This window comes from Babylonia areolata, chromosome 18 (assembly GCF_041734735.1).
Source record: "Babylonia areolata isolate BAREFJ2019XMU chromosome 18, ASM4173473v1, whole genome shotgun sequence".
Taxonomy (NCBI): domain Eukaryota; kingdom Metazoa; phylum Mollusca; class Gastropoda; order Neogastropoda; family Buccinidae; genus Babylonia; species Babylonia areolata.
Genome location: NC_134893.1, coordinates 36398361 through 36415082, shown reverse-complemented (window position 1 = coordinate 36415082; position 16722 = coordinate 36398361). Strand labels below are relative to the sequence as shown.

The 16722-nt window shown below is 41.0% G+C and overlaps 1 protein-coding gene across 1 annotated transcript in view; it reads right to left on the bottom strand.

The window, feature by feature from the left end:
- The window catches only part of LOC143292230 (myosin-IIIb-like), a 151446-nt gene that overhangs the window by 26922 nt on the left and 107802 nt on the right, over positions 1-16722 (bottom strand). The window contains 3 exon segments of the mRNA XM_076602418.1: positions 10994-11040; positions 12919-13059; positions 16078-16176. Coding sequence (XP_076458533.1) covers positions 10994-11040; positions 12919-13059; positions 16078-16176 — 287 coding nt within the window.

The following is a 16722-nucleotide window of genomic DNA, read 5'->3' as shown; positions in this document are numbered from 1 at the left end:
GTACACCATATACCCTCCCCCCCTCTCTCTCTCTCTCTCTCATCACAATACACCATTGCCCTGACACATGATAGTCAAACTTACCCCCCCCCCTCCCTCTCTCATCCCAATACACCATTGCCCTGACACATGATAGTCAAACTTACCCCCCCCCCCTCTCTCTCTCTCTCTCTCATCCCAATACACCATTGCCCTGACACATGATAGTCAAACTTACCCCCCCACCCCCCTCTCATCCCAATACACCATTGCCCTGACACATGAGAGTCAAACTTACCACACCCCCTCCGCTCCCCCCCCCCCCCCCCCCTATCTCTCTCTCTCACCCCAATACACCATTCCATGACACATGCATTTCACACACGGCTGTGTGGGTGAATATATCTCTCATCCCACTGGCTGAGACAGTCCTCCCATTTTCATCTTATCATTGCCATAAAAGGACCGAATGGACAGGCCTGAGAATGGGCAATGCCCCGACAGGGATGAGGATCAGAGAGAAATGGTCAGAACTGGTTGGTGTACGTCATCAGTGGTGCCTCAACAGGTGTGAGTCTGCTGGACCTCAGGAACCTCTCCTTTCAACTGTGAAGAGACGCAAGCTGATATGGTTTGGACACAACACTCGACACACCAGCTTGTCCAAAACAATCATGCAAGGCACCATCGAGGGCAGGAGAAGAAGAGGAAGACAGCGGAAGAACTGGCATGAGAACATCAAACAGTGGACCGGACTCCACACACGTGAGCTGCTGCCAGCGGCTGCCGACAGAGACAGATGGAGAAGGGAGGTTGCGTCTGCGGTCCTCAGGCTTCCCCCAACGACTACTTTGTCGTTATGGGCCTGAGGTGAGGTGAGGTGAGGTGTGGGGTAGAAGCATTGAGATATATATTTACATCTCATGTCCATGGATAGCAGAAGAAGAAGAGGACAGTCAAACTGCATTATCAAAAAAACCTATCTTGTTGCTGGTGTTGATCGGAAATGGATGTGGGGTCAAAAGGTAAACATTGTTATTTTGCGTAAATAATACAAGTCCAGAGGGCAACGCAGGCAGCAATTGAGAACGCCAGTGGCTTGTGATTGCAGGCTGTTTGTCACCATTGACACCCCCAAAAACGGAGTATGGCTGCCTACATGGCGGGGTAAAAACGGTCATACACGTAAAAGCCCACTCGCTTATATATGAGTGAACGTGGGAGTTGAAGCCCACGAACGTAGAAGAAGAAGAAGTCACCATTGACAAGTGTGAACCAACTCCACTTTTTCCTTCACAAACAAATGCACAAGAGAGAGAGACAGACAGACAGACAGACAGATAGACAAAGAGAGCGACAGAGAGAGACAGAGTGTGGGTGCCAGCATGGCAGGCTATTATCACTATCTGTACCCTATTAACAGAAGCCCTCCTTCTTTCATCTGGTCAACAGTAGACTGGTCAGCATTTCTGTGTCCAGCTGACCTTTGCATGTCTTTCTCTCACATGGTTCTAACACAATGCAGCCCTTCTTCTCTCTCTTTTGATCCGCTGTCATCAGTACCGCTCAACATTATACTGTTGTCTTGCTTCCAACACAAGCAGTAAGCTTGGATATCCATGTTTTACAACTCTCCCTCTCCTGCTCTCTCTCTCTTTCAGTTCCATGATCTTCTCACTGTGTCAAGCTCCGGAATCTGTTTTCAATGTCTGCAGTTTACTAAAATGAAAATAAAATAAAAATGTACAATTAAATGCAAGCAGGCATATAACATTAGGAAATGTTTAATTTTTCTGACTTTGCTATGTGCACATGTTCACAAGTTGGGCATACTGTTTGTAAGGTGATGCTGGAATCCACCCCCTTGCTTTTGTAAGAGTTAAAGGATGACTTGCACTTGATACTTGTGTATAATGGTTCAGTGTGTGTGGGAGTGAGCTATGTGCACAAAAACCCATCTCCACAACTGTGTGTCATCAGTTAGAAGATCAAAACATACTGAATGCATTCACTTTATAAGTAAACACTAAAAAAAAAAAAAACCAACAAAAAACAGAAGTCATTTTTCTGTGTTGCATGCATTCTGCTTCATTTCAGACAACACAAAACATCCAAAGAACTTTGTGAAAGAAACCCGAACAAACCGCAAAAGCCACAGAACATTGTTTTCCTGACTCTTAACTCACTCAGTACGGCCAGTCCTCTCTTCTCTTCTACACAGACCCCTCGGATGTCCAGTGGGTGTCTGAATGACCCAACCTTTAGGTTCCGTCGTCAGAACTGTGGTATTCTTTGTCAACATTCACCTCTTCAGTACAAGAGCCTTCCGCTTGCAATATTTTGATGATGGTAATTGGGGTGAAACGCTGTTAACGTCATCTCTTTCGCCGTTTGTATGGAAAGAGTTAAGAGGTAGCACTGAATCACCAGGCACTGATCATGTAATGCTGTGTGGGTGGAGGACACTACAGCCTGACTTTGTGCATGCAATCAATCTCCAGCACGTAACCCACGTTTGGAAGAAAGTCAACTTGGTTACCTCACAGAAAATAAAGTTAGAAGGGACGCATGGTTTTCCAACCTGCAGTCTCTTTCAGTTTCTTTGAGGTCATGGCCGAATCAGTACATATGAAGCCTTTTGTACACGAAAGTGTGTCTTCACAAGTGACTGAGAACGTTGATGTTTTTGACTTTTTGCATTCATTATCAGTTGTTTCGCTTGTCAGTTTAACGACTTCTCTTTTACGAAGTCCTTTAAGTAATTTCCTGTAACTGTATTTAGAGGGTTTTTTTTTTCTTCCAAATTTCACCCACATTTTTACCCTCATTTGCCCAGTTTCCCCCAACCCTCCATTCATCCACATCTCCCACCCCTTCTAACAGATAATACTCAGATGTATTCATAAATACTTTAACAAAATGTCTTCAATCACCGATATGCGTGACGGGACATCAAACAAAAATTCCTCCTACATATGGACAAATCTATATGGTCTACAACACATCTGCTGACCAAAACAGCCCAACATAGCATGGAGATGAGTAAAAGAAAGTGGGGGTTGTTGTCGAGTTGAGGGGGGGTGGGGGGGGGGGAGAAGTTGGGAGGAAAAAAGAAAAAAAAATATGGAGAGGCCACACAGAAAGGAGCTTACCAGACAGCATAAGCCTATTTTTATATATCCAAAGCCTTAGTCATTCAGTGAGTACCATGTACTCTTGTAGCTACAATCTGTGGCTCTACATGCTGTTGATTGCATTGTGTTCTAATGTGCATGATTTTCTCTGTGTGTGTGTGTGTGTGTGTGTGTGTGTGTGTGTGTGTGTGCAAAGTCAGTGTGCTCCTTGTGGTTTGCTGAAGAGAACAATTCTTAATAATGAATTACTATTTGTGTCATCATCGAAGTAGCAACAATGATGTTAATATCAAATTTGCAGTTATGGATCATTCATAATTGACAGAGTACATCTCAAAACACTGATTTCATTTGAATATTTGGTCATGTTAATGACAAAGATAGAGAAAATTGCACCAGTTGTGCGCATGTGCACGCGTGTGTGCGTGTGTGCGTGAGTCTGTGTGTGTGTGTGTGTGTGTGTGTGCACATGTGTGCCTGGGTGTATGTGTGCATGTGTGTTTATATATGTGTATGTGCATGCATACAAGTGAGAGAGAGAGAGAGAGAGAGAGAGAGAGAGAGTGTGTGTGTGTCTATGTGTGTGTGTGTGTGTGTGTGTGTGTGTGTGTGTGTGTGATTGTGTGTGTGTGCATAAGAGTGTGTACATGCACGTACATGCATGCATGTGCGCATTTGTGTGCGTTTATGTGTGCTTTGTACATGTGCATGTGTGTCTGAGTGCGTGTGAGAACATACTTTGTCTTCAAGCCTGTTCCCCTTCAACCTTGTCCACACCCACCAATCCCCCACATTACCACAAAGCTGCCTTTTATTGATGACTGCCGCATCCAGGCACAAGTAGCTACCACAAAGACCTTTCCCCACAGTCGATACAGCGGCTGAAATCCAATTGACGGGGCAGGGCAGGGTGGGGCTTATGTGTCTCATTTCCACCAGGCATCAGCAGCAGCACTGAGGAATCCCTCCCTCACTGACTTGCCCCCTGACTTTGCTTTACTGCGTTTGTCCATTGCACTGAGGGAAGAAACTTATCTTTTGGGTGTGGGACCATGGCTGTATCAAGGGCAGAAAGTACTTGGATGAGGAAAACCGAATATAGATAGACAGACATATAGATAGATAAATAGGTAGATAGGCAGACAGATAGACAGACAGACAGATAGATAGATAGACAGATAGGCAGGTAGGTAGGTAGGTATATAGATAATTAGATAATTAGACAGACAGACAGACAGATACATACATACATAGATAGGTAGATAGATACATAGACAGACAGACAGACAGACAGACAGACAGATAGATAGATAGATAGATAGATAGATAATTAGATAGACAGACAGACAGACAGATAGACAGACAGACAGATAGATAGATAAAGAAGTAAATAAGAAGTTAGGTTATAAACAAATAAGTTGAATGGAACCAACATTCATTGCAATCTTTGGTTGAGATCTGTTTAGAAGATACACACATCACAAATTCTTAGCTTTGCACAGAATATAGTTTCAGCCACTGAAACAAGTCCAGAGAAATATCAAAATATAAAGTTTCTGTCTTCTTCTTCTTCTTCTGCGTTCACTCGTATGCACATGAGTGGGCTTTTACGTGTATGACCGTTTTTACCTCGCCATGTAGGCAGCCATACTCCGTTTTCGGGGGTGTGCATGCTGGGTATGTTCTTGCTTCCATAACCCACCAAACGCTGACATGGATTACAGGATCTTTAACATGCGTATTTGATCTTCTGCTTGCATATACACACCAAGGGGGTTCAGGCACTAGCAGGTCTGCACATGTTGATCTGGGAGATCGTAAAAATCTCCACCCTTTACCCACCAGGCGCCGTCACCGTGATTTTAACCACTCAGCTATTGTGCCCATCTAAAGTTTCTGTCAAAAAGACAGAAACAGTTTCAGAGAAATAAAGACAAAAACTTATCGTTTCTTTTCCTAAACTTAACAACTTTCAAATAATTTCAAAATAAAAATGGTTCAAACGTATGTTTTGTTCAAAAAGACTCAAACAATCCCCTAAACTTAATGACCTTTCAAGAAAGTCAAAATAAAAATGGCTAAACCAACTTAATAGAATGAAAAAAAAAATCTACATCCATTAATACACATCAGATTAAAGTTAATTAGGTTCACTCAGGCAGAAACCCCATTCCTGTGGTGAACTTGACATTTGTTCAAAATAAACAACAAAACACATTAGCCAAACAAAACCCCCCAAAATGCATGTATATCTTTGGATGATTCACATTTTTCAGTCTGAACAGCACCAACAGCAGTTTAAAGCATTGTCAGGCAAACTGATCCAACAAATACTGCGCAAAGCACGTTTGTATTGTATTGTATTGTATTGTATTGTATTGTATTGTACATTACTTTTTGCCACAACAGATTTTTCAGAGTGGAATAGGGGCTGCTCCCCATGGGGAGAGCGTGTCATTGCAGTGAAGCACACACCATATCTTTTTCTTCCTTTTTTTTCTGTCTGCAAGTGTATTTGTTTTATAACCACAGTGGATTATTTTTTTAACTGAATTTTGCCAGGAACAAACTTTTTGTTCCCATCGGTTCCTTTCTGCGTGCGAAGTGTGTGGTGCTCACAGCACCCAGACAATCACTGAAGGTCTAGTGGAGGGTAGGGGGAGTGAGAATCTTTTTGCATGCGAAGTGCGTGGTGCTCACAGCATCCAGACCATCACTGAAGGTCTAGTGGAGGGTAGGGGAGTGAGAATCTTTTTGCATGCGAAGTGCATGGTGCTCACAGCACCCAGACCATCACTGAAGGTCTAGTGGAGGGTAGGGGGAGTGAGAATCCTGATCCAAATATGGAACTTGAACCTGAGCACACTAGCTTCCTCACTGATGCATTGCCACAATGCCATCATTAAACCATTCAATTGCAAAGCATGTCACACAACAAAATGCCCGCAGAAGACTCCCACTGGAAAACTAAGTGGCCAGTCTACTGCACTGTCAACTGGAAGAAAGCAAGGTCTAATCCTGCGTGCCAAGGGTTTGGGTCTCATTTTACAGTCTGCGTCTCTTGTGTTTCACTGCATGTTGTGGTCTTGTGTTTCACATGTTGTGGCCTTGTGTTTCACTGCATGTTGTGGCCTTGTGTTTCACATGTTGTGGCCTTGTGTTTCACTGCATGTTGTGGCCTTGTGTTTCATTGCATGTTGTGGCCTTAGAAGGGAAATGATTTCTTTTCTTAAAGGTACAGATTTTGAAACATGTGTCTTGTCTTCTAGTCAGTAATATTACTGCTGCTTTTACGCATTGAGAAGCCAAACTATAACAAGCAGCGGTATTTAATAATAATGTACTCAAAATACCCCTCAGAAACCTCCTAGAAACATTGGCCTAAGAAATGACTGCTTAACTATGCAGGCAGAAAAAAATATATGGTTTCTTCTGTAACCCTGGCATTTGGCAAAGATGATTTGGGGAAAACTAACAGATTTGAGGGAAACAAAGAGCTGAATCAATGTGTCTGGTTTTACTACAGTGAAAAAGAAATGAGATTAAAAAAATGTGTAGAATCATTAAATAATACACAGTAAAGCTTTTTGGATCTGCAGCCATTACCCAGATGAAGGTCAGTATAACAAATCATCTTCCATGTATTGTGTTGTGTTCCACTCTGCATGAAAATTCCATTGAATTGAAATGGGTAAAACAAGTACCAAAAGTGCTTACTGTATCACATCATAAACATCTGATCCAACATCCCAAATCCCAAATCTGATAAAGCCAACCACATCAGAATAAGTAAGGATTTCTGAGAGAAAAAGGTTTTTTTTCAATTTATTTCAACGCTGCACTCCTTCGGTTGATTCAATCGTACGGTATATTTGAACAGTTTTATCAGCATCACCATCCAGCTGTGTTTTTATTGTTGATGTATGCATGACCAAAACAAGTGCTGAACTGTTAAAAATCACACATGAACACAGACGAACACAGACATATACACATGAACAGAGAGAGGCATGGAGAGACAGACAGTCAGGAATGAAGACCCTCTTTCAAAATGCTAAAAACTAGTCAGACCAAACAGATGCTCGCAGCACATCATTCATTGAACCAAACTGCATAAGTCAACATGCCACAGCATACATTTTTCAAAATGTCAAGCCTTTTATCTGATCAATAAATCTCTGATCAATAAATCTGCTGGGATGAGTCTCGGTCAAACCTGAAAGAGGCTTCTTTTTTCAAATATCACAGAGTGAGTTCCAAAGCCCCCTTGAAAAACCACAGGTTTTAACCTGCCCTTCTCCAACACCTGCATGGGATGCATTGAGTCCAATGCTTTTAATTATCATCCAGGGAGTTGCTTTTTCACGAATGCTATTTTGATGAATACAGAAATGCTGTATTTACTCATCAAATGTAGCGTTTCATGGATCTAAGAACACTACCCTAATGAATACAATAATGCATTGCTGCAATCAAACAATAACACGAAAACCACCAGAAAACAAGAACACAGCTTCCGTACCTTCTCACTCACATACCCCATCCTGTGGAACTTCTTGCTAAATACGATGAAGACACTCCCAGTCCATTTCCAGCTTCAAAACCAACCTCAAGACTCATCTGTTCAAAACTGGCTTTAGCTGCTGTGTATGTGTGTGCATCCCCTCAGTTATGGGTAAAACAACCAGGCAGACAGGTCTCGTCAACAAGGGATGGTATTCTGCCTAGGAGAAGGACAACTCTGATTTAAACTTCCACTACCTTGTGGCTATGCTCATTCATGAGAAAGGCAACAGTACTATTGCAATGCAACATCATTCCAGCAACTCCTGTGATGTCAATAGTGCCAGACATATCGGCCCTGCTCTTTCTTTTGGATCACACAGATGTCGTGGAGAGAGTGAGAATGACGACGTTGTGCAGGCTCCACCTCACTGAAATCCAAACTCACCGCACACACCACCCCTACCTGCATCATGTCACATTCATTGTCAAAGTCCTGCAGTGACAAACAAGTGGCAAAGGGGGAGGTGACAATACACTGGCAGCAATAGCAACAAGCCCGCACATAAGCCGCCCAGGCCTAAGGGTCACTCTCAAAATACTTGAGGCAGCATTGGGGCTTGGCAGCATATCTGAGCAGCCCTTTTTCGGAAAGCACTGATCATGTCTACAGCAAGAGGAAGGGGCTAGAAAAGATGCCCTAAACACTGCCTGAAAAACAAAAACCAAGTGAGTTCACTTACTCTAGGTGCATGGAACGTGTGCACCCTACTTGCCTGGGAAGAGGCCAACAGACCTGAAAGATGAACTGCTCTTGTAGCAAAGGAGTTGGCAAGATATAACATCAATATTGCTGCCCTCAGCAAAACTTGCCCAGCTGATAAAGGACAACACACTGAAGCAGGTGCCAGTTATTCTTCTTTTTTCCTGGATGGGAATAAGCACTAATGAATGGCATGAGTCTGGTGTAAGCTTTGCAATAAAGAAAGACCTTGTCTGAAAGCTAGCTAGATTACCCGATGGCATCAATGATTGCCAAGTAATGCTTTGCAACCATCATCAGCATCCACACCCCATGACCAAACAGAACAATTTCACAGAGAAGTTCTACGAGGGCCTAGTAGCAGCCATTGAGGCCACTCCGAGGGTGGACAAGCACATCATTCTTGGTGATTTCAACAAAAGGGTTGGTGCAAATTGGGCAGCCCAGGAAGGTGTGCTGGGGAGACAGGGCACTGGTAACCGCAACAGCAACAGACACCTGCTACTCTACACCTGTGTGGCTTTCAACCTCGTAATCTTCCAACTGCCTCAGCGAAACAAAGCGTCTTGAATGCACCCTCACTCCAAGCAATGGCATCTACTTGGCTACATCCTCATGAGGCAATATGATAGACAAGATGTGAGGGTCACCAAAGAGGTGTGTGGTGCAGATTGCTGCACTGACCACAGACTGTTGTTTTTCCAAGCTGAAACTTTGTATTCAGCCCCCTAAATGCCCAAAAGCAAAAAACAACAACACCAAAACACCTCAATGTCTCCAAGCTAAGGGACACCCAAACCAAAGAGTCCTTCACTTTACTTATCCAAGAATCCAAGAATTTAGAGAGTGACTGGTCAGCCTTCAGAGATACTGTCTACGCAGCTGCCAGCAATGTAATCAGAGTGGTCATGTGATTGTAGAAAGACTGGTTTGATGAAAACAATTTAAAGCTTTCAAGCTCTCTTGGATGAAAAGCACCAGTTTCATAGGGCTTAGCTGAATGACCCTAAGTCAGCCAGCATGGAGGCTTTGTATGACAGTGCCATGAAGACAGTGCAAAGAGAGCTAAGACAGATGCAGGGCAACTGGTTCAGCAGCAAGGCAGAACAGAGTCAGTCATATGCCAACAGCAATAACATGAAAAGAATTTATGCTTTTCTTAAAGCAGTGTACATCCCCTAATATTCTGGTTCTTTGCCTTTGCTCAGCTCAGATGGAAATAACATCATTACTGACCGGCAGAAAATCCTCATTTTGGGCTGAACATTTTGACTGTCCTCAACCAACCCTCCACCATCAACTACAAGACAATTAATCATGTCAAACAGACCCCCATAAACCACTCTCTTGCTGAACCCCACACTCCACACAGGTACTGAAGGCCATCTCCAGTCTGTCCAGTGAAAAATCTCTTGTGACAAAAAGAGTAAAACAAACACAAATCACCAGGCCTGGACAACATACAAACACAAGTATACACTGTGGGAGACCCCAATTGTTTGCCAAGCTCACAGTGCTCCGCTGTCAAATGTGGAATCAGGAGAAGATGCCTCAGGAGCTAAAGGATGCCTCCATCATCCATCTCTATAAGAAAGGAAATAGACATTCCTGCAACAACCACCACACAATCTCCATCCTGTCATTTCTGGAAAGATCCTGGCCAGTGTTCTACTTGACAGACTGCAAACACACTTTGAAGAAGACCTAATTCCTTTGAGTCAGTGTGGCTTCAGATGAGGCAGAGGAACTGTGGACATGATTTTTGCCATCAGGCAACTTCAAGAGAAGTGTTGTGATCAAACTGTTGGTCTCTACACCACCTTCGTGATTTGATCAAGCCCTTCAACACCATCAACTGTGGTGGCCTTTGGAAAATCATGTCCTTCTTCTTCTTCTTCTTCATTCATGGGCTGCAACTCCAACATTCACTCGTTTGTACACGAGTGGGCTTTTGCGTGTATGACCATTTTTATCCTGCCATGTAGGCAGCCATACTCCGTTTTCGGGGGTGTGCATACTGGGTATGTTCTTGTTTCCATAACCCACCAAACGCTGACATGGATTGCAGGATCTTTAACGTGCATATTTGATCTTCTTCTTGCATATACACACAAAGGGGGTTCAGCCACTAGCAGGTCTGCACATATGTTGACCTGGGAGATCGGAAAAATCTCCACCCTTTACCCACCAGACGCCGTCACCGAGATTCAAACCTGGGACCTCAGATTGAAAGTCCAATGCTTTAACCACTCGGCTATTGCGTCCGTCGAAAATCATGTGCAAGTTTGGCTGTCCAGACAAGTTCATCACAATGGTCCAGCAGCTCCACGATGCCATGCAAGCCAGTGTGCAGGATAACCGTGGACACAAAAAACATTTCCCAGAGACCACAATTATTTCTGTCATAGACAATCAGTGCTGTTTTTGTTGTTATTATTTCATTAGTGTCTTCAAGATCTGCTTTGATACAAAACCATATCAAACAAAACAATTTAAACTTTATTGACAAAAAAAGGCAAGCAAACAGGTCAAAGGTCATATGAATGCATGCCTTCACGTATACACACATTGAGTACAAAACAGAAAATACACAAGATAAACCAGGTATACATACCTTGGTGTCTGTCTGTTGTCATCCAGGTTTTCTATATTTCCATTGAGCTGAAATGGGACAAAAAAGGCACAACACATTACTGTTTACTCTGCAAACTATTCACCAGCTAACCAACCAAGCAACAAGCCAGTGAATTAATCACTTATCCACTGACATCCAAACAATTAACCAACCACCCAAACATCCAACTTCAAGAAACCTGACAGAACACTGCATTGCATCAGATCTATTCTTGCCCATGTTGAATAAACCATACAAATTTCTTGCAGTCCCTGGTTACACGCTGAATGCACACACTACTGAAGCTTAAAAAAATTCTTTTTTTATTTCCTTTTATATGTCTATGAGTTACGTTCTTGATGACGTAAACATAGAATTCAACAATACTATATTTTAAGGAGAACTACTAAAAACATACAAACAAACTGCACAACATTTTAAGGATAAGCACTAAAATATACAAACTACACTATATTCTAAGGCAAGGTACTAAAACTTACAAACAAACTACACTACATTCTAAGGAGAAGTACCAAAAGAGACAACGCTCTAAACAACATGACACTGCTCTGCAACAGACTGACTCAGATCACTTTGTCAGCTGAGGATCAGTTCAGTCAGGAAGATAAAACAAAAGCGGGACAGAATCAAAAGAAAGAACGAAACAGAAGGAAAGAAAGAAAGAAAGAAGAGACATAAAAACGAAGGAAAGAAAGAATGAAAGAAAAGACAGAAAAAAGAAGGAAAGAATGAAAGAAAGAAGAGACATAAAAACAAAGGAAAGAACGAAAGAAGAGACAGAAAAAAGAAGGAAAAAAAGAATGAAAGAAGAGAGAAAAAAGAAAGAAAGAATGAAAGAAGAGACAAAAAAAGACGGAATGAATGGAAGAAAAGACAGAAAAAAGAATGAAAGAAAAAAATTAAAACAGAAAGTGAGAAAGAAAGGGGGGAGAGACAGACGGAAAGATGAAAGAAAGAAAGAAGAAAAGAAGAACATTATAAAAAAAAAAAGAAGAAGAAAAAAACAAGAAAAAAACCAAAGATAGCGGAAACAAAAAAAGAGAGAAAACGGTTAAGACAGAAAGGTTGAGGAGATAAAGACAGACTGAGACAGACAGACACAGAGATAACACCAACATGTCAAATTAGATAAAACGGTCAGTCAGAGGACCTGCTGATTATTAAGAAAGAGTAAGGGAGTGGAGGCTGTCGGCTCTGTACCTTGTGTGCCGTGTCTACATATCACTACACAAAAAATAACAGACAAGGAAATGTGTTTCAACGGCTTATTCTACCATGTTTATACCGAGGGCCCCTCTAGTCTACTGGGGATAACTCTCCGTTCAACTCACCTACGAACGATTTTAGTTCCCTTGGATTCTAAACGTGATCTAAATATTAGGATATGACAGAGGCAAACTATGTATTCACACAAGCCACTCCAACAAGCACGTGACACTACAGGATGAAAGCAAACATACACTTCTTTAACATATTGCAGGCGGCAAACACATTTCATTGCTTCAACAGATTTCCCAAGTTTCTGTATCAGTGTAACTGTGTTAATGACAGAACAGAAATCACCATCCTTCAAAGCCATTATTAGTGATATTGAAACAAACCTTTCATGGTTACAGAATCACATGCATACACACACATGTACGCACGGGCGCACGCACACACACACACACACGCACACACACACATGCACACACACACGCACACACACACACACGCACACAACACACATACACACACACGCACACACACACACACACACACACGCACACACACACATACACACACACACACACACATACACACACACACACACACACACACACACACTGCCAAAGGACTGATTCCCTACTCCTCCCAAAGACCAAATCTTAACAGTGAAGAAGAACAACAACAACAACACATACACTGTCATAATACTCGGCCTCCTGGGTGGACATGGTTGACTTTGTGTCAAACATTTTGCGCATAAGTACAAGTCTTGCCTGCCCGACTTTTTCTTCAGTCACTCTTCCCCACACAGGCACAGAGGAGCCACTGCTACCTTCCTGTATGAAACAACAACTATAGCAACAACAACAAACAACAATGACAACACCAAGAGACAGCCATGGCAACAACAATAAACAAAAGTAACATTGGTAATAATCTTCATCATACTGGATACTTATATAGTTTCTATGCAGAAAAGTGCTCAAGGTGCATGAAAAAATGCATAATATGCGACATAACACATTCCATCATTGTTACAAATATGCCCTGCGAACTATATATAACGCATGTGCACGATACATGTACACATACAAGCATACATTCAAACACCCATCACTGACATTCATTCAAGGCAAAATCTACAACATATGAATTCACTCTAAAAGAGAAATTATCACACACAACCAAAAAAGAACTTTTGAAGTTGGAAATGTTTACAATAGCAGGAATGTCACAATTATTCGACTTCATACTTGTGGACTACTTTGTGATCTTTTCCTGGAAGAGCGACAACAGGAGAGTGAATGGGGAAAAACAGGTGATGGTGGAAAAAGAAGACGCTGATTGAAAGCTTAATATGCCACAGAATGACAGAGTGGCACAGAATAAACAGACAGACAGACAGACAGACAGACACAGAGAGAGAGAACGAACGAACGAACGAACTAAATTGTTTTAATGAACTTTGGCCATGGACCACAATTCAAAACCAGGGGACTGGGGGTGGGCATGGGAAGGGGTATTATAACACTTGAATAGATGACACGAGAGAGAATGAGAGAGACAGAGAGAGATACAGAGACAGAGAGAGAGACAGAGAGAGAGAGAGAGACAGAGAGGAGACGAGCAGAGACAGAGAGGTGAGAGATACAGAATACAGAATACTTTATTATCTCAACAAGAGAAATTCAATGATAATTCAGAGATATAGAATGAACAAATGAATAACTGAATTAATTAACTCATGAATGAATTAATTTATTTTCTGTGGTTAATAGAATTAGCAAGCATTGCTTTTTTTCTCCATCTAGCCAAAAGGGGGAAAAGGAATGAAAAAAATAGGAAAAAAAACAAGGAAAACAATTAACAAATGAGAAAAAAGTGACGAGGAAAAAAAAAAGTACATCAAACCATCATATTCATTCTAAATCATGGATAGGATACATGAATAACCATACACATACACGCATTGAGAGAAAGAGAGAGACACACAGACAGAGGCAAGACACACAGACAGACAGAATGGCAGAAAGAGACCATGAGAAAGACAAAGACACAGGAGGAGGAATTTTGTTTAATGTCCCGTCACACAGTGTGTGTGTGTGTGCGTGCGTGCGTGCGTGCGTGCGTGCGTGCGTGCGTGTGTGTGTGTGTGTGTGTGCGTGCATGCGTGCGTGCGTGCGTGCGTGTGTGTGTGTGTGTGTGTGTGTGCGTGCGTGCGTGCGTGTGTGTGTGTGTGTTTGTGTGTGTGGTCACATTTTGGTGTGTGTATGTAACATAGATATAATGTTTTATGTTATCAAAAGCGTTTTTGTAAAGCACCTAGAGCAGATTTCTGGATAGTGTGCTATATAAGTATCCATTATTATTATTATTATTATTACATATCGGTGACTGAAGACATTTTGTTAAAGTATTTATGAATACATCTGAGTATTATCGGTTAGAAGGGGTGGGAGATGTGGATGAATGGAGGGTTGGGAGAAACTGGGCAAATGAGGGTAAAAATGTGGGTGAAATTTGTAAGAAAAAAACCCAAAAAAAACCCAACAAAACAACAAAACAACTCTAAATACAGTTACAGGAAATTACTTAAAGGACTTCGTAAAAGAGAAGTCGTTAAACTGACAAGCGAAACAACTGATAATGAATGCAAAAAGTCAAAAACATCAACGTTCTCAGTCACTTGTGAAGACACACTTTCGTGTACAAAAGGCTTCATCAAACTACAGTGAAAAATTATATGCTCAATTGTCAGGTTACTAAAGCATATGCACTTGACATTAGAACAATACTTGGTCCGTAATGAATTTGATAATCTTTCAAGACAAAGACACAGAAAGACAACCAGATGCACACATATTCTTTCATGGAAAGCAGTTAAAGACAAGCATACTACAGACAAAGAAATTACCACTCATCACTGACAAGCACCAGCATTAAAACAAAAGATAAAAGCTTACATCAATATTCAATACACACAGTCAACAATAATGTCAAATGTTACAAGAGAGGCAAGGCCTTCAAGACTCACTTGTGATACACTTAAAAAAAAAATCCAAGCTTTTTATGTATCGAGTATAATTTCAAAATGTAATGTTTAAGATGAGAAAGATCAGTTTAAAGCGAATTAAGTCCCCTAGCAATAATTACAGAGTAATTTCCCTTTTTTACTATCTGCACCAAAACGTTTGCAAAATAAATAAAACTTCCATGCTTAGCAAAAGAAGTTCATGTTTGAACAAAAAATGAAAATAATGACTGCTCTTGTTTTTGGGTCAGAATATCAGATCAAAGTGCCAAGTTTAGAGAATACAAAAAATATAAATATAACAGTAAATGCATTTTGCATATAATTAGGCTTCATTTTTTATTTTTTTGTGCCCATTCCAGAGGTGCAATATTGTTTTAAACAAGATGACTGCAAAGAACTGAATTTTTCCTATTTTTATGCCTAATTTGGTGTCAACTGACAAAGTATTTGCAGAGAAAATGTCAATGTTAAAGTTTACCACGGACACACAGACACACACACACACAACAACCGAACACTGGGTTAAAACATAGACTCACTTTGTTTACACAAGTGAGTCAAAAAATAAAAGAAATTACCACTCATCACTGACAAGCATCAGCATTAACACAAAAGATAAAAGCTTACATCAATATTCAATACACACAGTCAACAATAATGTCAAAAGGTTACAAGAAAAATAAAAGAATACATAGAGAGACAAAAAACAGAAAAAAACAACCAACTATCACTACACTGGTGTTCACAGACACACACATATTCCCATGAAGGTATTGAAAGTGCACATGTAAAGACTGTCCACATGAATAATAGTTCTCACATCAGCAGAAGTCCTCAGGTTTGTGGTGCTGTTCCTGACAACTGAGGAGCCATCAGCTTTCTGCAGCTTGTCATTCATTTCTTTGCCATAAAGCTCCACCTGAACAGGCACACATTCTGTCACCAAACTTCACCCTAATGTTTCCAAATAATCACATTCACATTATCATAACTGCTGAAACACTCACCAAAAATTTCCCTAATGTTTACATAATACTTGTATTCACATTATCTTAACTGAGAAAATTACATTCATGTTATCATACCTGCTGAAACACTCACCAAAAATTTCCCTAATGTTTCCATAATACTTGTATTCACATTATCTTAACTGAGAAAATTACATTCATATTATCATACCTGCTGAAACACTCACCAAACTTTCCCTAATGTTTCCATAATACTTGTATTCACATTATCTTAACTGAGAAAATTACATTCATGTTATCATACCTGTTGAAACACTCACCAAACTTTCCCTAATGTTTCCATAATACTTGTATTCACATTATCATAACTGAGAAAATTACATTCATGTTATCATACCTGCTGAAACACTCACCAAACTTTCCCTAATGTTTCCATAATACTTGTATTCACATTATCATAACTGAGAAGATTACATTCATGTTATCATACCTGTTGA